The 25,807-nt window shown below is 37.1% G+C and overlaps 1 protein-coding gene across 7 annotated transcripts in view; it reads left to right on the top strand.

The window, feature by feature from the left end:
- The window catches only part of PNPLA8 (patatin like phospholipase domain containing 8), a 49,232-nt gene that overhangs the window by 17,407 nt on the left and 6,018 nt on the right, over positions 1-25,807 (top strand). For all 7 annotated transcript variants that reach the window (XM_021063574.1, XM_021063570.1, XM_021063575.1 and 4 more), the window contains 6 exons: positions 333-484; positions 5,959-6,053; positions 8,628-8,799; positions 13,170-13,227; positions 15,772-15,966; positions 23,912-24,107. In XM_021063574.1, the coding sequence (XP_020919233.1) occupies positions 333-484; positions 5,959-6,053; positions 8,628-8,799; positions 13,170-13,227; positions 15,772-15,966; positions 23,912-24,107 (868 nt within the window). The remainder of the gene's footprint in view (positions 1-332; positions 485-5,958; positions 6,054-8,627; positions 8,800-13,169; positions 13,228-15,771; positions 15,967-23,911; positions 24,108-25,807) is intronic.

Raw genomic sequence — 25,807 nt, 5'->3', positions numbered from 1 at the left:
CAAGTTTAGTTTTCAGTAGTTACTATGAAGCAGTTTCATCTTCTTAACTTTAGGATTTGGACAAAATATTATATAAAATTTATAACCTGTCATAACAATTAATACTTTGTAAATTTGTGTTAGGAAATTGTTAAGACTTGTACTTTTTAAGGAAAATGTTTAGATAGAGTTTTAGACTTAGATATAAATTGATGTTAATATATAAAAACTAATCTATAGTTTAAAATTACTGAAAAAGTAATTAACCTTGGTGTTCTGATTATATGTGGTTGAGAAGAATATGTTTTCATTCTGATTTGACAAAATACAAAATAACTTTTCTTTCAATATAGGAAAAAATTATTCCATATTTACTACGATTGAGACAAATTAAGGATGAAACTCTTCAGGCTGCAGTTAGAGAAATTTTGGCCTTAATTGGCTATGTGGATCCAGTGAAAGGAAGAGGAATCCGGATTCTCTCAATTGATGGTGGAGGAATAAGGTAAGGCTAGAAAAATGATTTTTTAAAACTCTAGATCCTAAGTATTAAAAATAGACTTACCATATTATAGAACAATTTCACCTCTGGCTATTTATTCAGAGAAAATGAAAACAATAATTTGAAAAGATGTGCACCCCTGTGTTTATTGCACCGTGATTTACAGTAGCCCAGATATAGAAGCAAACTATGTCCACCGATGGATATACATATGCATATATATGTACATATACACAGTGGAATACTACTCAACCATAAAAAAGAATGAAATCTTGCCATTTGCACCCACATGGGTGGAACTGGAAGTTACTATGCTAAGTGAAATAAGACAGAGGAAGGCAAATACCATGTGATTTCATTTATATGTGGAATCTAAGAAACAAAATAAACAAATCAGGACAAAATTCATTAGTTATGGAGAACAGATTTTGGTGGTTGCCAGATGGGGAGGGCATTGGAGGGTAGGTGAAATGGGTGAAGGGGATCAAAGGAGTTCCAGGAGTTCCCTTCGTGGCTGAGCGGTTAATGATCCTGACTAGGATCCATGAGGATGTGAGTTCAATCCCTGGCCTTGCTCAGTGGGTTAGGGATCAAGCGTTACCACAAGCTGTGGTGTAGATTGCAGACAGCTTGGATCCCACTCTGCTATGGCTGTGGTGTAGGCTGGTAGCTGCAGCTCTGACTTGACCCCTAGCCTGGGAGCTTCCACATGCTGTGGGTGTGACCTTAAAAAAAAAAAAGCAAAAAAAAAAAAAAAGCAGTTATAAAGTAAATAAGTCCTGGGAATGTAATGTACAGCACAGGGACTATAGTTAAGAATATTGTATTACAAATTTGGAAGTTGTTAAGAGAGTAAATCTTAAAAGTTCTCATTAGAAGGAAACTTTATATGGCGACAGATGCTAAATAGACTTATTGAGTGGCCATTTTGCAGTGCATACAAATGTTGAATCATGTTGTATACCTAATATGATGAATCATGTTGTATGCCCAATATAAACTAACATTATGTTGTTATGTCAATTGTACTTTAATTGAACAACAAAAAACCAGTTCTCATTGTGGCTCAGCAGGTTCTCAACCCAACATTGTCACTGTGAGGATGTGGGATGGATCCCTGGCCTTATCCCTGAATTAAAGATCTGGCATTTGCCACAAGCTGTGGCATATGTTGCAATTGCGGCTTGGATCAGGTGGCATACGTCTCAGCTGCAGCTCTGATCTAACTCCTGGTGCAGGAACTTCAAGTATGCCACAGGTGCAACCTTTAAAAAAAGAAAAAGGAAAAAAAAAATTGTAGATCCAGTTCAGCCTTAGGAGGGTTTTTTTAAGGTTATATCATTATAAATTATATAATTACATTGTTATAAAAATCAAATTTTAAAAATGAAATGTTTCTTAATTTACTAATTTTTCAAGTTCAATAAGAACTCTATTGAATTTCCTTTATTTTAATTTGACCAAGTATTTATATTTTAGATTGGTCTTTCCAGACCTTATTGGTAGTTTAGGACAGTTCATCAACCATGAATCTCTTAAAATCTTGGCTTTGTTCCGTAATGTTAGCTTTCTTTTACTGTATTTGTCTTACCCCATATTTATCAATTGACTGAGTCTCTTATAAAGCGCTTGCTAGAAAAGGAGCTTATATCAGTAACGTTCTGATGCCCTACATCTTGCAGATGCCAGTTCTGGTGCTACACAAGAAGTATTTAATGCGTTCTTAGTTCAGAAGAAGACGGATCACTGTCAGGCTCCATTCTTACCAACAATCCATCCATGCTTCTATTCAGTCTTAGTTTGTGTAGTTCCTTACTGCTTGTTGGTTAGATGCTTTGGCTTGGTTTTATAAATCTTTCCCTCCACACTTTCTAGCTATGTTCCAGTTCCCTGCCACTTCTCTTTCCTTAGGAGACAACAACCAGAAAAACAAAAATATATTATTGAACAATAATGGGTGTTTTGAAGAAAAATAAGGCAAAGTAAAGAGCTAGAGAATAACAGTGCTATTGTTAAGAGGATCACCTTTGAGTAGAGATCTGAAATAAAACCATGAAGGAGCATTGAGATGTCTGTTTAGAGTGGAGGAGGTACAGAGTGAAAAGAAGTTTGTAACCAGTAATATTTGGTTTCATAGACAAGGAGTTTTATTAGTCATACTGGGAAGAAATTGGAATGAAGATATTTGGGAAAATTCAGAGGCTGGCCAGGATGAAGGTGGATTTAGATCAGTGATTCATACTGCACTTCCTGCTTATTGTTCTTAGCTTTAATTTACCTCTCTGATTTCACTCTGCTGTACCTACCTTGCTAATCCTTCTATATGTTCAAGAACTACCCATTTAATAATCTAGGCAGAGGACAGTGAAATACTAACCTTGGATGATAGGGTGGGGAGCAAGAGGAAAGAAAATATGCAATAAAAAATTTTAAGAGTAAGAGGGACTGGATATGGTATAGATAGGTTGAGATCACTCCCAAGGGAAAACCCTGTAGATAACTGGGACAGAACTACAGGAATGAGGAGGAGGTGACTAGTCTTGAGAAAGATGCTAAATACAAGGTTTCATACATCCATGTAGAAATGCTCAATTGGCAAATGAAGGTAGAATTGATTTAGGAGAGAAAAGTCCTAGAAGGATCTTCCATGGGAGTTCCCATTGTGGTTCAGTGGGTTAAGAACCCAACTAGTATCCATGAGGATGCAGGTTCTATCCCTGGCCTCACTCAGTGGGTTAACGATCTGGCGTTGCCATGAGCTGTGGTGTAGGTTGCAGATGCAGCTGGGATCTGGCATGGCTGTGGTGTAGGCCAGTGGCTATAGCTCCAGTTCGACCCCCAGCCTGGGAACCTCTATATGCTGGGGGTGTGGCCCTAAAAAAAAAAAAAAAAAAAGATGAAAAGAGGCAAAACAAAATTGGAAGATATATTAAATAAAGAGAATATTAAACGGAGTTGATTTCTTATATAGAATTTAAAATTATAACACATCCATACATTGTGTAGGATGTGAAGTATTTCTGTTGAAACATACCTAGAATTATAGGACTTTAGGCCTGAAATGAATCTTAGAGATTATCTAGTATCTAATTCCTTCCTTTTTTTTTTTTTTCTTCTTAGGGCCTAACCTGCAGCATATATAAGTTCCCATGCTAGGGGACAAATTAGAGCTGCAACTACCTGCCTAAACCACAGCCACAACAAGGCAGAATCCGAGCTGCATCTACTACCTACACTGTAGTTTGCAGCATCCTTAACCTACTGAGTGAAGCCAGGGATCGAATCCACATCGTCATGGATACTAGTCGGGTTCCTAACCTGCTGAGCCACAATGGGAACTCCCTCTAATTTCCTATTTTATAGAAAAAAATGAGACCCAGAAAGGTGAAGTGACCCAAACCTAATCTTCAGCATTCAGTGCTCATTTTTTTTATTTTTATTTTTTTCCATTATAGTTGATTTACAGTGTTCTGTCATTTTCTACTGTACAGCAAAGTGACTCAGTCGTACACACACACACAACACACACATACATATCACACATACATATATATATTATCCTCAATCATGTTCCATCACAAGTGACTGCATATAGTTCCTTGTGCTATACGGCAGAATTTCATTACTTACCCACTCCAGATGCCAGTAGTTTGCATCTGTTAACCCCCAGACCCCCAGTCTATCCCACTCCCTTCCTGTCCCCGCCTTGGCAAGATAGCATTTGAGTGGAAATCTAAAATAAGAACATTAAGGGACATTTAAGTGTCTATTTAGTGAGGGAGGTGTTTGTGACCAATAAGTGGTTTCCTAGAATAATTTTATTAGTCGTACAGGGTGGAAGTTGGAGTGAAGATATTTGGGAAAGGGTGGTTAGAATGAAGATGGGTTTAGATCATTGATTCTCCACTGGAGGTGATTTTGCCACTGGAGGATATTTGTCAGTGTCTGTCTGGGGATGTTTTTAGTAGTCACAGCTGGGGGATTGCAACTGAGACTTTGTGAGAAGAGGACATTTGCTGTTAAATATCCTTCAATGTTTAGGCTACCCTCTACAACAAAGGGCTATTTAGCCCAAAATGTCGGTAGTGTTGCTATTGAGAAACCTCGTTTTAAGGGAGTATGAGAGCAGCCAGAATGGGAAATTGGCATTCAGTGCTCATTTTTTTTTTTTATTTTTAATTTGTGTTGGAAAGAGTAAGATAGGGAGGCTTATGAAAAAAAAAGAACCCATATTTTGTATTTCTTTTGTATGGGAGAGCCTTGTACAGTATTAGGCATGTTAGAATTGAGCTGGCAAGAATATTTGTTTTTAAATTTGTCCCTAATTCTAAGTATTTGCCACTTTAGAATAATTTTCTTCTGTTTATACAAGTAAAACTTGGGAGGAAAAAAAGAAAAGGAGAGAAACCAACATCATAGCTCACAATTCCAAGATTATTTTTAATATTTTTCTTTATTTCTTCAAATGTTTTTTCCCATATGAATATAGATATGCATGCTCTGTTTCCTTTTCATAAGAAAATGGAGGTCACACTATTAATTATATTTTATTCAGCTTAATCTTTAATTCTTAAGGTCTTGCATTGAATTCACTGTATGTGGAAGTTCCTGGACCAGGGATTGAACCCTCACCACAGCAATGATCCAAGCCACTGCAGTAATGACACCAGATCCTTAACCTACTGAGCCACAAGGGAACTCCACCATTTTCTACTTTCATCTGAAAATATTTTCTCATGATTTTGTGCTAGCAGTATCCAAAGCATAATTTGACCGTCTAAATTTTGTTTTGTGGTGCCTAAGTAATACTGTGTTCTCTGCTCCACACTTTGTATGGGGATTAGAGCTTTCCATTGTGTCTGTATATCCTGCCAGTATTAAGGCTTGTCCACATGTTACACACACCCTGAGTTGACCTGTACCTCCCAGGCTGCCTCATCTTTCACATTCTTTCATGAAGCCACTTGCTGCCTTTGGTAAGGATCCAGAAATGAATAAAGTCAGCAGCATAAATTAATACGTCTTTAATGCGGAGCCTTGTCTTGAGGTAGTTAAGAGTTTTAAAAAGTGAAAATAAAAGAAAGCCTAAAAATATGACTAGTGAAATATATACAACAAAATATATAGAAGCATAGGTAACCAGCTACATTGGTAAGTGAAGAAACCAATATATGGCATCCCCAAACTGGGGAGCTTTTAACAGAACATCTCACGTTGGCACATCTTTGTCTTATTTAAAGAAATACTAGTACAAATTTAAAATGCGCTGCCATAACATAGGTCTTATACCAGTGTTTAGATACTGGATTTTCAAAAGTGATCTTGAAACTCTTGGCAGTTTTAAATGCTAATTTATATTATTAGTTTTCATGTTAACATATAAGCTAGAAAACCAATTTGCAGAATTGTTTTATTTGATAATTTAACTTTCCTTAAAATAGGATTTCTCAATTTTGCCTTTCATTTTTTTTCTACAGGGGTGTGGTTGCTCTTCAGACACTACGAAAATTAGTTGAACTTACTCAGAAGCCAGTGCATCAACTCTTTGATTACATTTGTGGTGTAAGCACAGGTAATTGTTACTCTGTGGAAGTGGTGCATCCCAGTGGTGCCCTGAGAAAATGAACAGTAAAGACTTATGTTTAAAATCATGGCTGTTTCCTGAAATGATGGGTGTTAGTTTCAAGTTTCAATGATGAATAACCTTTTGATTTGCTTAATGAACTTTTTAAAAATGTCTTCTTGGGAATAAGTTAGCACTCAGAGGTAGATTTTAGTGTGCTTTTCTAATAGGTTTTAAATAAGCCACAATGCCAAGTACAAATTGTGAATTATTGTTTTATGGTATGGTCACCTTAAGGAAAGTGACAGAATGGAAGGAAGGTAGGAATTCAGACTGTACTTGAACCAGTAGAACATTAAGCATGGATGAGATTTTGCTTTTCCTGGAAAGCCGATCCTCTCTGAGGAAATTGTTTCTTATATCCTTTTTTATCTGGTTGTTTGAAACGAAAATTCTCGCTGATAAATGTGAGAATCTGAGCTTTTTAAAAGCTATTTTTTAATATTGCTGGTTGATGTACATTTAAAATTGTAGTTTCATGTTTGTGTGGAAGAAATTGGCAACTTAGAATATAATTGTTTCTGAATAATTTCCTAGTTTTCATTGACTCACCATCAGATGTATTTTTTTGTTTTCTCTTCCATTTGTTTTGTTTTTGTTTCCTGTATCAGCTCTCTTAGCCACATATGACCCCCACCCTATCCCCCAGTGTGTACCTGAAGCCTCTGAGGATGCCCTTAGCTACCGCCTACCTCCCAGTTGGCACTCAGGAACAATTGGTGTTGCAGATCCTTGCTGAGTGTTCTACTGTTTGACGTGATAATTTTTCATTTTACTTTAGTTTATCTTTGTAGACTTTGTTTTTTCTCAGTCTTTTTAATTATAGCAGCAGTCCGAAAGACCACTAGCAACAAAATCAAATGATTTTCCTGCATTTTCTGTGTCAAGTATGGCAGATATTCCCTGAGGGCATGTTAGTTGATGCTCCATTGTGAAAACTGAATGAGAGCAGCTATAGGGATGATTCAGAAGCAGGAGTAATCAGTGATTCCTGTGATGTTCCACTGAACACTGATTGCTCAAGATAATAGCAGAGTTGCAAAAGATTGGGTTAAAGGAAGTTAAACAGGTTTATTTAGAGAGGGACTTTTTAGCTATTTTAGCATGTTAAAAATGCTCTGGGACTCTCAGGATAGGAAAATAACGTGTATACTCCCAGTTGATTTATTTATGGAAACTTTCCTTAGAAACCTTTCCCAGGATAAGTGTTCTTGGTACTTTTTCTTAGAGCTGTTACCCTGGCCATTTCTGTTAAAATTTTGGAATGTTCTTCTCAATTCAAACATTTAAGCATACCTCCAAGCTAACTTCTTGCTTTGGCACCATTGTTAGCAGAGGAGTGCTCAGTAAAGAAAATTTTACATCAGAGATTCAGCCCTTACGTAGAGTGTTTGTTTATGTAATATGTATGTTTCTGCAATTATCACATCTTTTCTATTGTGACTTCTAGCTTATGTTAACCTTAACTTGTAATATAATGCTTGTAATTTTTCCTTTTTTCACTTTATGTATTTTAATTTAGAAATCCTGATTGCACCTAGAGTTTTTATAAAGTTAATAAATGTATATTTAGTTTAAGGGTAGTGTCCTTACCACTTCAATAAAATTCAGTTTTTTAATATCTGTTCATTTCTACGGTAGACCTACTAAAAAGCAACCTAATTTTTTCGCAAGTTATTTCTTGAGTGAGTTAAACATTTTCTGCAAATTGAAAAAAAAATTTTTATTACGTATATGTGTATATATATAGTTATGCTATTCAGTGTATTTTAAAACAAGCCAACTTACCTTTTACTAGCATAAGACTAATAGTAATAAAATACATACAATATTTAAAGTACATTATGATAGTGATTTTGCTTTTTCCTTTGCTGACAATCACAGTACAAGCAGTGATGCTCTACTGGTCTTTACCCTGCCCACGCCCTCCCCATCCCCACAGCTTTCTTCTCCCCTTTTTTCCCTTAGTTCAGGATTAGGCCAGTTATGTACAGTAGGTGGCAGTGTGTCCTATCAGTTGCAGCTAGGATACGAAAGCAGCTCCTGAAAAAGTCATCCCAGAGGCCTAATTTCTTTATTCTGTTGGTTCCCAGGACCAACCTGAAGGAGTGATTATTTTAATGAATTGGTAAGCTATCAAATATACTGTATTCTGGGACTAAAACTAAGGAATTTAATAAGATTAGAAAGGACATTACCTACCACAATATCTTAATTATATAATGCAAAACAACACATTTTTGCACATTTTTAAATTATCGTTATCATCGTTGGTTAGCATTTATTGAATCCTCATTGAGGCCTGGTAAAGCCCTTTACCCATGTTATCCTAGTGTTTTAAGAAGTACAAATTTTATCGTTATTATCCCTAAAAAATTGGGGCTCTGGGATGCTAAGAGGTTTGTCCCAGGTGACACAGTTAGAAAGTAGCAAAGCTAGAATTTTAACCAGGTCTGTGACTCAGGAGATCTTAAAAGTACTATAATGGCAGTGCTGTTAAAAACTAAGGATTCTGTCTTTCAGGTGCTATATTAGCATTCATGTTGGGATTGTTTCACATGCCCCTGGATGAATGTGAGGAACTTTATCGAAAATTAGGATCAGATGTGTTTTCACAAAATGTCATCGTTGGAACAGTCAAAATGAGTTGGAGCCATGCATTTTATGACAGTCAAACATGGGAAAACATTCTTAAGTAAGTTAAAATTATTCTTTTTAAAAATTTTTGATTATATTTGAATAATATGGGAAAACATTAAAAACTGACTTGAAAAGATACATGTACCCCAGTCTTCATTGCAGCACTATTTACAATAGCTGAGACATGGCAGCAACCTAAATGTCCATCAACAGAGAAATGGATAAAGAAGATGTGGTACATATACACAATGAAATATTACACAGCCATAAAAAAGAATTAAGTAATGGCATTTGCAGCAACATGGATGGAACTAGAAATTATCTAAGTGAAGTTAGACACAAACAGTCATATGCTATCACTTATATATGGAATCTAAAAAAAGGGATACAAGTGAACTTATTTACAGAACAGAAATAGACCCACAGACTTTGGAAAACTTATGGTTACCAAAGGGAACAGGTAAAGGTTGGGGGAGGGAGAGGTGAAGTGGGGGTTTGGATGGAAATGTTGTAAAATTAGATTGTGATGATGGTTGTACAACTATAAATATAATAAAATTCATTGAATTAAAAAATAAAAATTCTCATAATTCCCATCATGGTGCAGTGGAAATGCATCTGACTACGAACCATGATGTTGCAGGTTCAATCCCTGACCTTGCTCAGTGGGTGAAGGATCCGGCGTTGCCGTGAGCTGTGGTATGGGTTGAAGACGCGACTCGGATCTGGCATTGCTGTGGTGCTGGCGTAGGCTGGTGGCTATAGTTCCCATTCAACCCCTAGCCTGTGAACCTCCATATGCCATGGGTGCAGCTCTAAAAAGACACAAAAAAATAAAGAATAAAAATAAAAATTCTTGATTATATTTGAATAATGCAGAAAAGTGTAAAGAAGTATACTAAATTGATCTCACTAATTAGTGATAACCACTGTTAATATTTGGTGACTTGTATTCTATTCAGTGTGTTCTAGGGTTCAGTGTGTGAGATTTGCCTATAAAAGTTGCAGTTGCTTTTGTGTGTGTGTGTGTGTGTGTGTGTGTGTGTGTGTGTGTGTTTAAGGCCACACCCATGGCATGTGGAAGTTCTAATGGCTAGAGTTCTAATCAGAGCTGCAGTTGCTGGCCACAGCCACAGCAACTCCAGATCAGAGCCACATCTGCAACCTACACCACAGCTCACAAGCAATACCAGATCCTTAACCCACTGAGTGAGGGCAGGAATCAAACCTGCATCCTCATGGATACTAGTCAGATTCTTTTCCACTGAGCCATGACAGGAACTCTGAAACATTTTAATTTTTAAAACTTTGTCAGTTTGAAAGATTTTTAAAGTGATGTTTCCAATTTGCATCACTTTATTGATCAGTTTGAAGGTTTTTTTTTAATTTCTTTTTTCGTGTGTGCATTTCAAGAGCTTAATATTTGCTCATTTTACTATCAGAGCATATTGCTCATTTTACTATCAGAGTATATTGCTCAGTCTATTGTAACCACTTGTTAATATGTTGAAAATGTGCTTTTTAATTAATGGAATTTTTTAATGTGGATGAGTTTAAAATCTTTAGTTAGATCTTTTAAACTTTGCTTTGATATTTAGAAAGTCTTTCCTTTTCTAATTTGAAGTCAGGTGAATATTTATATTATTTTCTAGTCCTAAGGTTTAGTTAAATTTATTTTTGATTCTTAGGTCATCTGGTTTATTTTGATACATATTGTAATGGGATCAAACTTTTTCTCAAATATTAATTCAGATGTCCCTGTACCTTTTGTTTTGGTTTGTTTTGTTTTTGTCTTTTTACCATTTCTTGGGCTGCTCCCGCAGCATATGGAGGTTCCCAGGCTAGGGGTCAAATCGGAGCTGTAGCCGCCAGCCTGCGCCAGAGCCACAGCAACTTGGGATCCAAGCAACCTACACCACAGCTCACGGCAACGCTAGTTCCTTAACCCACTGAGCGAAGCCAGGGGTTGAACCCGCAACCTCATGGTTCCTAGTCAGGTTCATTAACCACTGAGCCACGACGGGAACTCCAGATGGCCCTGTACCTTTTACCAAGTACTTTTTCCTTTTTTTTCACTGACTTGAAACATCACCTTTATCATATTTTAAATTCTTACCTACATTAGAGTCTGTGTCCAAGTTACTGTTTTTCTCTATTGGTTCTTAAAATTTTTCTCCAAATTCTTTCAGCTTAGTTACTGAACCTTTGTGTAATGTTTTTATATTGATATAGTGAGTCTTTTATCCTTATTTTTTTCACAATTCTGTTCATTGCTTTCATTTATTCTCCAAAGTGAATCTTAAATTACTTTTATTACATAAGAAAACCCGCTGATATTTTGATTGAAATTACATGAAATGTAGCCCTTATTTTCTGGACTACTGACATCTTTCCAAGTGAATGACCTTCCCATCCATGTTGATATTGTATGTTACTTGTTTTGGGGTCGACTCTTGTGTCGACCAGAAATTCATATCAATTCTCATGAACTCCAAATCATAATACTGGTAAGATTTTTTTAATGAACATTTGAAAATTTACTATGAAAGCAGTCTTTCTTCTATGAAATGTTTTCTTCCTCTTGTTACTCATTAGAGTATCTTCATGTATTTGCATATTGCTATTTCACTGATGATCTTTCAAAGGCATCTTTATTTTAATCACAGCATTGATAACCTTCTAAGTATAGTTAGTTATTTTTTTTTTCTTTCCCTACTTTTCCACTCAGCTTTCACTTCACAACAAACCTCTCCAAAACTGGCCAGTCTAAAACAACGATGATTTTGTCTGGTGATTCTATGATTTGACTGGCATTTATTCTTCTCTTCATGTCTAAACTCACTCACAGCTGCCGGAAGCCAGTGGACGGCTCAGCTGAGATGGTCTTTCTCATCCTGGGTTTCACCCCATCATGGCAGGGTTCCCGTAGGGCAAGCCCTGCTGCATGAGGACTTAGCAAGCCTCAGTTTAGTGGCATGTTTGCTGATATATCATTGACTAAAACCACGAAAATCCAGGCTTGGTATGGGAAGGGACGATGTACAAGGGTGTGGAAATCACTTAATATACACCCTTGTACGTAAGTTTGAGGGTCTTGTTATGATCTACCCTGCCTATTTCTTGACCTTTTTGGTCAGTTTTTTTCTCTCATTGTTTATTGAGAGCATTTTTATGGGTTTGTTCCCTCTGATATGATTTTGTGCTATTTTAGGGATACTTATTTTTATTTGTAGCATCAATAGAATCTAGCAATGTTAAGAATTTTTGACATCTCTTTAAAATAAGCAATTAGTTCTTTTGACATCTCTTTAAAATAAGCAATATAGTCTTCAAATTTCTATTCATAAAAGTTCCCTCAAGTGTATTAGCTCTGTTTATAAAATCAAGGTTTAAACTTGAATGTTGCTTGAAGTGTGAAAGCAGCATGCTCCCAGGATCTCTGTCCTAATTTTACAGCAAGATTTCTATGAAAAAATAAAGACCCTTGAAGAATAAAATTGCATTGATCTTCATGCAGAAGAAAGATAAAGATCAGGCTGGGAAAGATAAAGTCCTTGTCTATTTTAGGAAGTATTTTACACTGTGTTTATAAAATATTGTGAAGGGTAGATTACAACTTGATCTGTAAATACATGAAATGTACTAAATTCTAGTTGAGAACCTTCAGTGTCGTTTAAAAAACTGTCTTCAGGAAAATGTTTTTTCTTGTTGAGGCAGGTTGGTAAAAAACAACAACAACAACAACAAAAAACATAGTCTTCATATTCAGTACAGGGGGAAAAACACATAATTTTTGAGTCTGGAAGAAATCTGCCCTGTAATAAAATTTCCTTGTAATGGAATTGTGGAAATTGCTGCCCAAGGACAATTTCTATAATGTGGCAATAATACAGATGCCAACTCAGATGATTTAAAAAGCATTTGTGGGGGAGGGAGTGACATAGGCTCTGTATTGCTAAAACAGGTTTAAAATCTAAATATCCCAATCTGTTTTTCAGACTGCGCTGTAACTAGTCTGCCATACATCTGCAGTCTTAACTCCTTTATCCTGTCAGGAGGACCCTGACAAGAACAAATGTGTTTTGCCTCTGTGCCTTCACTCTCTTGTGTCCAGGCTTTGAATGTGGTGCCCTGCCAGCGTTGGTGTCCTTCTCAAGCCTCATCTCCATGGGTCTTTCCAGATACTGAAGCCTGTATTGATCCCCACCCCCTTCAGAACTGTAGACACTTGGCCTTTGAGTGGCTAAGAGATAAACTACGTATTGTTTTATGTGGATTAATTGGATTATGAGCCTCTTAGAGGAGAGCTTTAATAAATTCTTTTTTGTCTCTCATAGTTTTGACAAACCATAGGTCAACAGAAATTGTATAGTGTTAGGAAATAAAATCATTTTAATATAATTTAATTTTTCTCCTTTAATAAAGGGATCGAATGGGCTCTTCACTGATGATTGAAACAGCAAGAAACCCCACATGTCCTAAGGTAAGTTTTAGAATCTCTTAAATATAGCACCCAGTTGGAATTGAACCAAGTCAGGTGAAAAGATTTATTAGGAAGGCTCTTTATTAAGGTAAGAAAATTCTTAGGAACCTCTTTTAATAAATTATATTGATTCTTTATATATTGGGTCCTTCTGTGAAGAGAGAATGTGATCATTAGACCTTTTCTATATGAAGTAAGTATAACAAAGTTTAAGAACGTGGAAGTCTGAAAATAACGATGAAGAATTATTTTATTATAGGGTTAATCAAACTTAGAGATTTAAGGAAAATTGTGGCATTTCCTCCCCTTGATTTTTTTAAAAAAACTTTATGTGCCTCTTGGATGTATAAATGTACAAATGGAATCTCAATTTTTAAAATCTTCATGTCACTAGACTACATCTCAGTTTGGCCTCTTTATTTATTTTGTTTGAAACCCAGTGATCTGAGTACTGCACGTGGCTCTGTTCTTTAGTAAGTCTCATTATTTGATTCAAGAATAGGGTTTATGTACCTAAGAATCCCACGTAGCTCCTATTTATTCTTAGGTAACAAGCTGTAACCTTGAAAAATCAAATACAGCTCCCTCTATTGCTCTTTCAGTCTTGCTTACACATATTTTCATTCATTCTTTAGATATTAAGTATGCGCCCCCAGTGCCCCCACTGTGCTAGTCACTTTGGTGTACGTTAGTGAGTAAATGCAGACGTGGAGTTTATAGTCCAGCAGGGCAAAGTAAGCGTTAATCAAATGATCACACAAGTGAGATAGAGTTTTTCCTGGAATTAGAGCCATAGAGCACAAAAACAGTCGCTTGAAAGCATGTATTTACAGGACTATGAGGGAAGGCAACTCTAAAGAAATGAGCTTTGAGGGCTCTGTTGAAGGCTGGCAAAGCGAACAGTCTGTGCAGGAGGAATCACAGAGAAATGTGGGGAATGAGAGTCCCTGCAGACTGGAGCCTAGGGATCCGAGAGCAGAGTGTGTGGTGAGACTGGAGTGGTAGCTGGCTCAGACCCCGCGAGGCCATGGTAATGAGATGCACTAGCTCATTGGAGAGGACCCCCGGATGCACACTGCATCTCCTGTTCTCTTGCATCTTCAGGGCTTCTTGCTTGTTTGTTTTTGAATTGTGTGAATCACTACCTTAAAAAAGAGTAGAGTGGGTATGGGGGAACTGCAGTCACCTCAAAAATAATTCACTCAGGGTAAAGGAGGCAGCCACCCACACATTTCTTTTTAATCGAACCTACCTCTACACCAATTAATAGAGAGACCTTCTGGATATTAGTTTATGGCTAATTTCTATCCTAGACACACACTTGGGTCACTCACAAGAATTTGGAGCATGACCTTTTGTTTCTAAAAGAGCAAAGCATGGAGTTCCCATTGTACCTTAGCGGGTTAAGGACCCAACGTTGTCTCTGTGAAGATGTGGGTTCGATCCCTAGCCTTAATCAGTGGGTTAAAGATCCGACTTTGCCTCAGGCTGCAGTGTAGGTCGCAGATGCAGCTCCAATTCGACTCCTAGCCTGGGAACTTCCATGAGGCCATTAAAAAGAAAGAAAAAAATAAAAATTAAAAAATAAAGTGGCCAAGCACACAGGCCCCTGGCAGGGCTTGGCACAGGACCCTCGAAACCCGGCTTCACCAGTTCCTTTCAGCTTCTTAAGTTTATATTGCAGATCATTAACAGATACGTCACATTTTATACAAATTCAGTGGACAGTGATAAAATATAAGATGCCAGGTGATAAACATTAGTTTTTTAATAAAAAATTAACCTGGTTACCGGTTATGAACTATAATCAGAAAGCCTTGAGAATTTGTTTAGTGTTAGAGTTTCAGCTATTAAAGTTGTAATGCTTTCAAAGGGCACAAAAAGACTAATTTGTAAATGATGTGAAAATAGTGTATTCATCTTTAAGTAGTTTTTATTCATTGCTCCTGCCAGCTATTATATATAGTTATTATATAAAGGCCTGCAATTGTATGCCTCTTGAATGTTTTTTTTAAATAGCTAACACAGGGCTTCCCATCGTGGTGCAGCGGAAACGAATCTGCCTAGGAACCATGAGGTTGTGGGTTCAATCCCTGGCCTCACTCAGTGGGATCTGGCTTTGCCGAAAGATGTGGTGTAGGTCGCGGACCCGGCTCAGATCCTGGCGTAGGCTGGCAGCTGTAGCTCTGATTAGACCCCTAGCCTGGGAACCTCCATATGCTGTGGGTGCGGCCCTAAAAAAAGGCAAAATAAATAAATAAAAATAAATAAATAGCTAGCACAATCATGTAGTCAAAAACTATCTTTTGTTATTGTTCTCTTATAATGCATGTCTCAAAATTGTCTCAGCCCTTGTATCTATTTTCCCATAAAGAAATACCTATTTAAAAGAATCTGCTCCCCTCTGCTGAACATTATAGTTATACTGTATATTTATCTTGACAGGTAGAATTTGTTCATTCATACTACTAAATAATATGAAATTTTCACTGTTCCCAAATATTGCTGCCTACACTGAATATCGTTCTCTTTTTAATTCACTAGGTAGCTGCAGTAAGTACCATAGTGAACAGAGGGATAACGCCAAAAGCTTTCGTGTTCAGAAACTATGGTCACTTTCCTGGAGTCAACTCTCACTATCTGGGAGGCTGTCACTATAAAATGTGGCAGGCCATCAGGGCCTCATCTGCTGCTCCAGGCTACTTTGCAGAATATGCCTTGGGAAATGATCTTCATCAAGTAAGTTGACTGTGTGGCTTGGCTTTTAAAACTTTACATGATTAAAAAGAATCCGCACTTACTAAATGTCAAGGAAACGTTCTTCGTGGAAATGTGGCAAAAGATGCACATACAGTTCAAGATATTTTTACTTGTTTGTTTTACTTAGATTGGCAAGCCTTCTGGATCGAGAGCATATTTCAGGAAAGATTTGTTTGTGTCTTATGTAACGTCATTCATGGTCAGTTATAATAATTTTAATTTGATGGAAAAATAAAGTAGTATGTATGGTTGGCTTTCCAAATGTGATTAAAAAGTAGCAATGAGTAAGTAACTGGGAGCTCTTACAGCTGAAGAAGTTAAGCTTAAAATGGAAGCAGATGAAAAAGAAGAAAAAAAAGTAACAAAGACCAAAGGCCAAAACTCCCCAACTAGAATGTATTAAGCTGTCTCCTTTTGTAAAGGATTTTGAGATACTAGGGCATTAGTTGCCTTATCTGTGAAAGGTAATACTCTGATCACATTTTTCTGAGTTTGTTTTGTTCTTGATATAAAGTGTTTACATAAACAGCTATTCTTTATAAAAAAAAAGTAACAATGAAACAATCTCTGAAATGCAGAATACAGTTTTTTTTGACAGTTTTGCTGGATGTATTTTGAAGAAGAGAATATAATAAAATAATAGTAGTAAACACTTGTTAAATTAGCTATGTGCCAAACACCAGAGAGTCCTTTGTGTGCGTTTCCTCATTTAATCCTCACAGCTTATGAGGCAGATACAGTTACTTCCATTTTACAAATGAAAGAGTCTTAAGAAAAGTTAAGTAACTAGACTAGGGTTGCCACTGGTAAGTGACAGAGTAGAATGCTATCTATAATTATACTATTTTTTTTAAATTATTTATTTATTTTGACCACACCTATAGCATGTGGAAGTTCCTGGGCCAGGGATCAAACCTGCACCACAGCAGCGACTGCTGCAGTGACAGCACTGGATCCTTAAATCCTCTGTGCCATGGCAAAACTCCTGTACTGTTTTTAAATTTATGGCTAAATCATCAATAATGTTGAGTATTATTTCTGTAATGTTGAATAATTTATTCTTTTTCTGTGTTATACACTCATTTATTTATCATAAATTTTTCCCTGTCATGTTTTACCACTGTTTATGGAACTCTTAACTCATAACTTTTACTAAATGATCAAGAAAAAGTCAACAAAGCTTTTGAGCTAATACTTTCAAAATACATGTTTTTAATACATGCCTAATTTTTTATATGCTATCCCACTTAAAATCAGTCTTTTTGATGGAGCCAATAACCTTAACTCTCCTTTCTACTCTCTCAGAATCATTTGGTATTCAGATATATGTTGAGAAAAAAACATTTTTATAAGGATTTTTAAATGTTGTTCAGAAACTACAGATCTTCTATATAAACTACATATCAACTATATAATTTTAATTTACATAAGTTCACGTTATAGCTAAAACATTTTCATTAGCTTATTTTCTCCTATATTTTTATGTAGCAGCTTAGAGATATATATGTATATTTTTTAATTATTTAATGAATTTTATTACATTTATAGTTGTACAACCATCATCACAACCCAATTTTATATCATTTGCAGCTTGGTTATATTTTTAAATGTTAGACTCAACTGTCCCATTTTTTTTCTATCTTTCCAGAAGTATTGTCATACTCTTTGCAGTTAAGAGATTAAAATAGGGTTCCTTTCGTCTTTGGAGTCAATGCAGACTGTTTCTTACTTGGTTACATCAGTCATTGCTGAGTTATGTAAGGCACTTCCCCTTCTCCCCTTTCTCTGGTTTATTCCACCCCCTCAGGACAGAAAGTGGTAGCTGTAGAGTTTCTTCTAAGTGTTGATTTCAGGACTTACTAGTTTAAATAAAATGTTTATCTTAATATGTATCTTGCTGTTTGTAACAACTGTTTCTCCATATTCTATAGTATTTAAACCATGTCATAAATAGAGAAATAACAGTGTATTTAAAAATATAGTATGTTTATAATTTACAACTTCAAGGTTTAAGGTTAATAACTTACAACTTTAAGATGGTTGTCATGACAGTTACACCAGAATATTAGTGAACATCTCAAGTGATGAGTTACTGCATTTCAGGACGGTGTGTTCTCGGTCGTCAAAAGAAGTTATCTCCCTTGCTCTTTATTCTTTATCTAAGAGAAAGTAGTTCTAGGACTTAATTCAGTCCCTAGAATACATATAATACACAAAAGAAATTCAGTGGTTCTTTTTCCACTTCAGGTAGACTAGTAATATTTCTTTCCCTTCATAGCTTATAATCTTTGAGCTTACACTGAGCTGCAGATTGATCTTGATTGTTTAAACAAAGAGGACATCCCAAGCAAAGTTCCTTTCCAACCCTTCAGAAGTGGCCAAAAGGTTTAAAAGTCAAATACACTTTACGTACTAATAAAGTATTAGAATTTTGTCATTAAAAAAAACCCTCAAATACACTACTTATTATAATCCTTTTATCCTAAGTTCTTTGAATAATTATATTCAGTTATTTCCAGTTTCATTTTAAAAATCTCTTTTAACTGTCATGTCTGACACATGTTTTAATGTAAGTTCATATCCTTTCTGGAATCAGGTAGAGTATAAATTATACATTAATATTCTATTTGAACTGTTATTGAAAGCAGTACTGTAATTAGGAGGTGTGAGTCAGTAGATATGTAGATTTAATTGGTCTTTGTAAGAAGAATGTTATAGTATTTACAAGGCTTATTAGATGTCCTAGGAAATCATAAAGTAGGAAGAATTCTTTTGGAGTAACTTCCAATGTATTATTTCTCTTCCCCCACCCAAGTGGCTTCATATTTATCTTGAAATAGTAATTTTTACACACAATTACCCCTTGCCTCTCTCTCTTTTTAACAACTTATTCAGGTAAAATTAATATACACATAAAGGCACATATTTGACGAATATAGCTTGATGAGTTTAGCCATATGCATATCTCTTCTCTTTTATCTTTTTCCATCTCTCCCTGCAAAATTAAATCATTTATTCCCTGTCTTTGGAGAAAGAGTCTGATAAATGAGCTTGTGCTGAATGTTTTGATAGCAAATTCTAATAATATTATTTCTTTTAGGCCTAATTTACATTTTAAAAGGTTATATTCATAACTCAAGATACATTAACCTAAGTGAAATGATGATATTTCATATAAATGCTCCCGGTAAAGAGTATTTTAGGCAGAAAGAGCCTTCCTAGCACTTTCTGTGCTAAATTATGCCTGTGCAAGGCCACAACTAGTCATTGTAACTGGACATAATTGTGAGTGCTTACTGAGTGCCAGGCACTGTGTTAGCCATAATTGCTAGCATGTTGTTTCCTGGATCCTACTCTCAAATAGCTCAAACTAGAAGAATATAAACAGAGAATGAGATGATAAATTCAATGATGAAAAACATGTATAGGGTTGAGAAGTAGTGTAAAAGATGTGACTTATCTTGTCAGGATTGACTTGACAAAGACTTCATCGGAGCTCATGTATAAAGAATGAATAGTTGATTGGGATAGGAATGGGGTCGGGGGAGGATGAGGAGAGATTGCTTAATGATTGCAGATTCCCTTTCCGGTGACAAAAACGTTTTGGAAATAGATAGTAGTGATAGTAGTAAAACATTCCGAATGTAAAACTCCACTGCATCATAACCTTAAAGATGGTTAAAAGAATCAAGTTTTTGTCATACATTTTTACCATAATAAAAAATATTAAAAAAAAAAAACCAAAATAAGAATATGAGATGATTAGCTATTCCTGTTGTCCAGCAGTTATTTTCTGGTATAAATTCTCTGATTTATGATTTGAAATGGTTAAATGTACATTTAAAAGAAATAAAATAAATTTTAAGCTATTAAGTTCCTGCACAATGTACTGCAATTAAAACACAATCCTTTGTGTACCACCAAAAGATGTGTTGCTTTATTTATTGAGTTCATTTTTCTTTTTTTTTTTTTTTTTGTCTTTTTTTTGCCTTTTCTTGAGCCGCTCCCGAGGCATATGGAGATTCCCAGGCTAGGGGTCGAATCGGAGCTGTAGCCGCCAGCCTACACCAGAGCCACTGCAGCGCGGGATCCGAGCCACATCTGTGACCTACACCACAGCTCACGGCAACGCCGGATCCTTAACCCACTGAGCAAGGCCAGGGATCGAACCCGCAACCTCATGGTTCCTAGTCGGATTCGTTAACCACTGTGCCATGACGGGAACGCCAGTAAGGTCATTTTTCAAGGGCAGCACCCAGCATGAGCAGTGGCTGACAGACAGTAAGTACAAAATATGTAAATAACCAAGGGTGTGACTGCCCTGCTGTAGTGAATGGCAAGGCTTCAGGAGATACCATAGGCCAAACCTTAGCCTACAACTTAGAAGAGGCGTCTGACAACAGTAGGCTAACCATGAACAGAACTTAAGGGATGGTATTCCTTACCCTGGGACTCAAGTGCGTACCAAAATTTTTAACTTCTGCACTTTTTTTTGATGGAAAGGAAGTAAAGTTAAAGGAATAGGAATTTGATTTGAAGCATGGCTATTAAAACCACTGGAAACTTTTTGATGTGGGGTTGACTTTGCTATTGTCGATTCATGCTAAACCTTGTTTGCCCCTTATCTTTTCTCTCCTTTTGTCTTCTCTGATCCTTCTGTAAAGCTTTTACAGTAATGAAGTGTTAAGTCTGGAATATCCAGAGATTAAGAGTTCCTGTTGTGGTGCAGCGGAAACAAACCCAGCTAGGAACCATGAGGTTGAGGGTTCGATCCCTGGCCTTGCTCAGTGGGTTAAGGATCCGGTGTTGCCATGAGTTGTGGTGTAGGTCGCAGATGTGGCTCTGATCTGGCGTTTCTGTGGCTGTGGTGTAGGCCAGCGGCAACAACTCCAGTTAGACCCCTAGCCTGGGAACCTCCAAATGCTGTGGGTGCGGCCCTAAAAAGATTTAAAAAAAAAGACAAAAAAGACCAAAAAAAAATTGAAATACCCAGAGATTAGAAGTTACATGGAGTATAACTATAGAATTTATAGTAGGGCAAAATCCTGCATAGTGTTTGTTTTTTGTTTGTTTGTTTTAAATGGCTGCACCTGTGGCATATAGACATTCCCGGGCCAGGGATTGAATCTGACCCTGAGCTGTGATGTACGCCACAGCTATGGCAACGCCAGATCCTTTAACCTGCTTTGCTGGGCCAAGGTTCAAACCTGTGCTTCTGCAGCAACCCAATCCTCTGCAGTTGGATTCTTAACACACTGTGCCACAGTGGGAACTCCCTACATGGTTGGTCGGTTTGTTCTTACGGCCACACCTGCAGTATATGGATGTTCCTAGGATACGGGTCAAATTGGAGCTGGAGCTGCATATCTACACCACAGCCATGCCAACACCAAATCTGAGCTGCATCTGTGACCTGCACCACATGTGGTCTTTCAGCAACACTGGATCCTTAACCCACTGAGAGAGGCCAGGGATTCAGCCCACACCCTCACGGAGACTACATGGGGTCCTTAATCCACTGAGCCACAGTGGGAACTCCTGCATGGTGTTTTTAATGGGACCTTCAAGCCAGAGGATACTGATAGTGATGGTGAGGTATGGGGTAGATGGTTTTCCATAAGGAAAAGAAAAACTTGGGGAAAGTCTCTTTTATCTTTTGATTCCCTGATTAGTTTTATAAAAAGACAGTCATATTCTTACCTTCCTAGAGGTTGCGTTGCTGCAAGTGTTGCTTTTTACTTTTATCAGAAACTTGAAAATCATTGAAAAGGAAACTGTCAACAAAGCCTGTTTAAAGTGCTAGGATCAGTAGTAAAATAAGTTGCCATTGAACCCATTTTAAATTATACATGTATCTATACTCAACACAATACCTAATCATAAAATTTTGAAACTGGAAGGGACTTTAGAAATTATCTAGTCAAACCTTATTTTAAAAGTCACGAGGTCTCTACCAAAGAGCTAATAAGTAGAGAGGCTGAGATTGGAAGGATCAGGATTCCTAATCTGTTTCTTTCCCCCTACTTCTGTATCTTCAGAAAAATATTAAAATACCATTATGATATTTTAGAAGTATATGGCTTATTGCAAAAGTGTTTTTTTGGTTTTTTGTTTTGTTTTTTTACTTCACCCATAGCATGTAGAAGTTGCGGGGTGAGGGATTGCACCTGCACCACAGCAGCGACCCGGTCCACTGCAGTGACAGTGATGGATCCTTAATCTGCTGTGCCACAAGAATACTCCCAGAAAGAGTTTTGTATTTAAAAAATATATAACATGTATTACACATACACACACACACAACATAACTCTAAGGAAAACTCTGCTATGCAAAATGGTTCTTTTGGCAAAGATCCTAGATGCTATAACTTTACTAGTAAATTAAAAAAGAATTTTGATAAAATAACCCTCCCATGAAAAAATAATTTAATTCATTATTTATCTTTGCCCCCAAATCTGTGGATTACTGTAATGTGCATTCATTTTAAATATGTGTTATCTTAACTGCATGACAATTTAAGGTTATATTTCTCTCATCCTTGTAGTAGGCATGTTTTTTCAAAATTCTTTAATGTACTCTGTACAGAATTATCTTCCAGTAGAAGTGGATTGCCTACTCAGTGTATCAGGATTGTTTCAGTTAGGTTCTTGCTGGAATGCATGACCCTTGGAACATGTTTTGAAGAATAAGCAAGAGCTGAACAGAGAAGGGGTCTGGGGCAGGAACATTTTGCATTGACAGCATGTGCAGAGGCATGAAGGCAAGAAAATGCGGCTCCTTCAGAAAACTGCAAATAGGCCTTGAATGGTCACACTGTAGGATTAGAGGATGTTGAATTTTGTGTAGCTTCAAAATGCAAATCTAGAATTAAGTACAAGTTAGGGGAGGGAGATTTGGGCTCTAATAAATTAGAAGGAATAATTTTCTAACAGCTTATAGCTTTTCAAAATCGAATGGATATACTAATACCAAGTGAGGTTTTTCCCAGGAATGCAAGACTGGTTATAGACTTTTATTCTACTACATTTTTACAGCATACTCTCAGCATATTTTGCCCTTTCCTTCTGAATTTTTCAAAATAATATTGGTAAATGCTTAAAAATTTTAAGTTTTCCACTTTGTTTAGGTTATATCAGTCAGTGGTAAATGAATACAGTGCTTTGAAATTGTATTATTGGCAAAATTTCAAATTAGTTTGATTAATTTGGTTATATTTGACTTCTTTTTTTTTTTTTTTTGCTATTTCTTTGGGCTGCTCCGGCGGCATATGGAGGTTCCCAGGCTAGGGGTCTAATCGGAGCTGCAGCCACCGGCCTACACCAGAGCCACAGCAACGCAGGATCCGAGCCGCGTCTGCAACCTACACCACAGCTCATGGCAACGCCGGATTGTTAACCAACTGAGCAAGGGCAGGGACCGAACCCGCAACCTCATGGTTCCTAGTCGGATTCGTTAACCACTGCACCACGATGGGAACTCCTATATTTGACTTCTGAAGGAAGAACTGCTCTTATTTGTCTGGCAGAATCGCAATTCTTTTGTTAGATTTTATGTGGAATCTATATTAGCCACTGAACAAGGATAAAGATCTGGTTTAGTAATTCAGTTCATCTCAGTAGTTTTGAGCAACGTATGCAGAGCAATCCAAGAAGTTCAAAGGTTTTTCATAATAGGAAAGGAAGGTTTACTAAAGCCAATGAGGCCAGCGAGTTTTCACATGACTTCTACAGCTGCAGTATATAAAATAAATATACTTTAATGGAATCTCTCATTTTTAAAGAGTTCGTTCAGCTCATTACATAGTTCTGCTTTTCCAGCAAATACATCTCAGACTGTTTAAAATATTATTTGTTTTCATCTTTGGAAGAGAGAATTTTCCTTCTGAGAGTTCTGTGCTATGTTTGCTCGCCCTGTGTTTTGCAGGATGGAGGTCTGCTTCTGAATAACCCTTCAGCACTAGCAATGCACGAGTGTAAATGTCTTTGGCCAGACGTGCCGTTAGAGTGCATAGTGTCCTTGGGCACCGGACGTTACGAGAGCGACGTGAGAAACACCACAACGTACACCAGCCTGAAAACCAAACTGTCTAATGTCATCAACAGTGCTACGGACACAGAAGGTCAGTCTGTTTATGTGCTGCCTTCACTTACTTTACCTTCTGGGATGCAGTTCAGGGTGTCCTCCAGAAGTGAATGGTGTTACGTTTGTGTTGTAGACTTAAGAAGCACATGGAAGCAGGTCTTATGTCGTTTCTGTTTCTCCTGAGTAACCCCAGGGTAGTGACTCTTCTCCATGTGGGAGCTGATGCTGCCTTTGCCTCCTTACAGTTGAAGGCTGAGCGGGATTAGCAGCAAAGGCTTGGTTGGAGACTCTTGGTTGGAGCCAGTTAAGTAACAGGGAAAAGAAAAGAAATCGGGTTGACTCAGATATACAAATGCTAACAGAGAGAGAAAGAGTGCTTAAGGAATTCAACGATTTTGTATTGTGGAGGTAAACTGGAATAAGTCCTTATTTCCACTCTTGCTGCCCCTGTGACCTAGTCTTCGTATAAAGGCCCAAGAGACCCTTTTACAGTGTAAACTAAATCGCGTCTATACCCAGCTCAAAACCCCCTAGGCTTCCTGTCACACTTAGAACAAAATCCAAAAGCCTCATTCACTGAAATTCATCCCGTCTTGGAATGCATCTCTTCCCCCCCTCTCAAAATGTGTCCCCTCTATAAAGTGTGTCCAGCTACGCTTTAATTCTTTCTGTTCCTCAAACTTGCTAAGAAGTCTCCTGCCTCAGGGAGTTGCCATCTTCTCTTTGTAAGGCCTTCCCCCAGGTACATGCTTGATTCCCTCCCTTGCTTCATTCACATGTCTCTGCCCAGATGTCACTTCTCCAGGGAGCCCTTTTCTGATCACTTTCTAACCCCCTCACCATCTCATGCTAACCCCTTATCTGCTTCCTCTTTTTTTTTTTTTTTCCAGAGCGTCTATCTCATTGTGTGTGTGTGTGTGTGTGTGTTTCCCCACACGCACTTGTTAATTGCTTATGGTCTCTATCTATCTATCCCACAAGAATGTAAGCAGGAACTTAGCAGTTGACTGTGTTGACGGCAGTGCCTGGCACAGTAGGCAGTCAGTATTTGTTGACTTTCTCATTTTGGCCTTGAGGTCTAAATCACCTCATTTTACAACATTATTTTTAAGCCCTACATGAAATCTGTTTAAAAGAGTTTTTACCGCTTAATAGTCCCTTGCTTTTAAATCCCATTCTCTCCATGGTACCATGTTATTTACTGAGTCATTAGCCTACATGAGGATCTTCAGCACCCCACTGAGGATGTTCATCTGTTGAAGGGTAACCCAAGAGAAAGTGCCACTCTGAATTTTTCACTATCTGAAATTTTGTTGTCAAATCAGTAAGATCTTCTTACTGTAAGCAGTTGTCTGAGAAAAAGATAGTCTTGATCATCCAGTCAGGATATTCATACGTGTAATGGGCTCATTTGACAGTTTTAAGAAATGTCAAGTGCTGCCTTCTGCGCTTATGTTCTAATTAGTGAAGAATTAGAATGAAATGTGATTGCTGATGGTTATTAACCTATAAAAGTGGCAGTTTCATTTGGTTCAATCTAATATATTTTCAGTTGCTAAATAAATGGTGGATAGTAGATGATTAAGACAATGAGAACACTAAACTATATTGTTGTAGACAATTTACCAGAAGCAATTTAGACTTGATATGGGTCTAAAAGGATACATATGTTTTAAACATTTCAGAAGAGACTTTAGACTTCAGCTTCTGGCCATGATGGAATAATAGGAACCATAT

This window comes from Sus scrofa, chromosome 9 (genome assembly GCF_000003025.6).
Source record: "Sus scrofa isolate TJ Tabasco breed Duroc chromosome 9, Sscrofa11.1, whole genome shotgun sequence".
Lineage (NCBI taxonomy): Eukaryota > Metazoa > Chordata > Mammalia > Artiodactyla > Suidae > Sus > Sus scrofa.
Note: the sequence above shows the minus strand (reverse complement) of the source record. Positions and strands in the feature narration are given on the sequence as shown.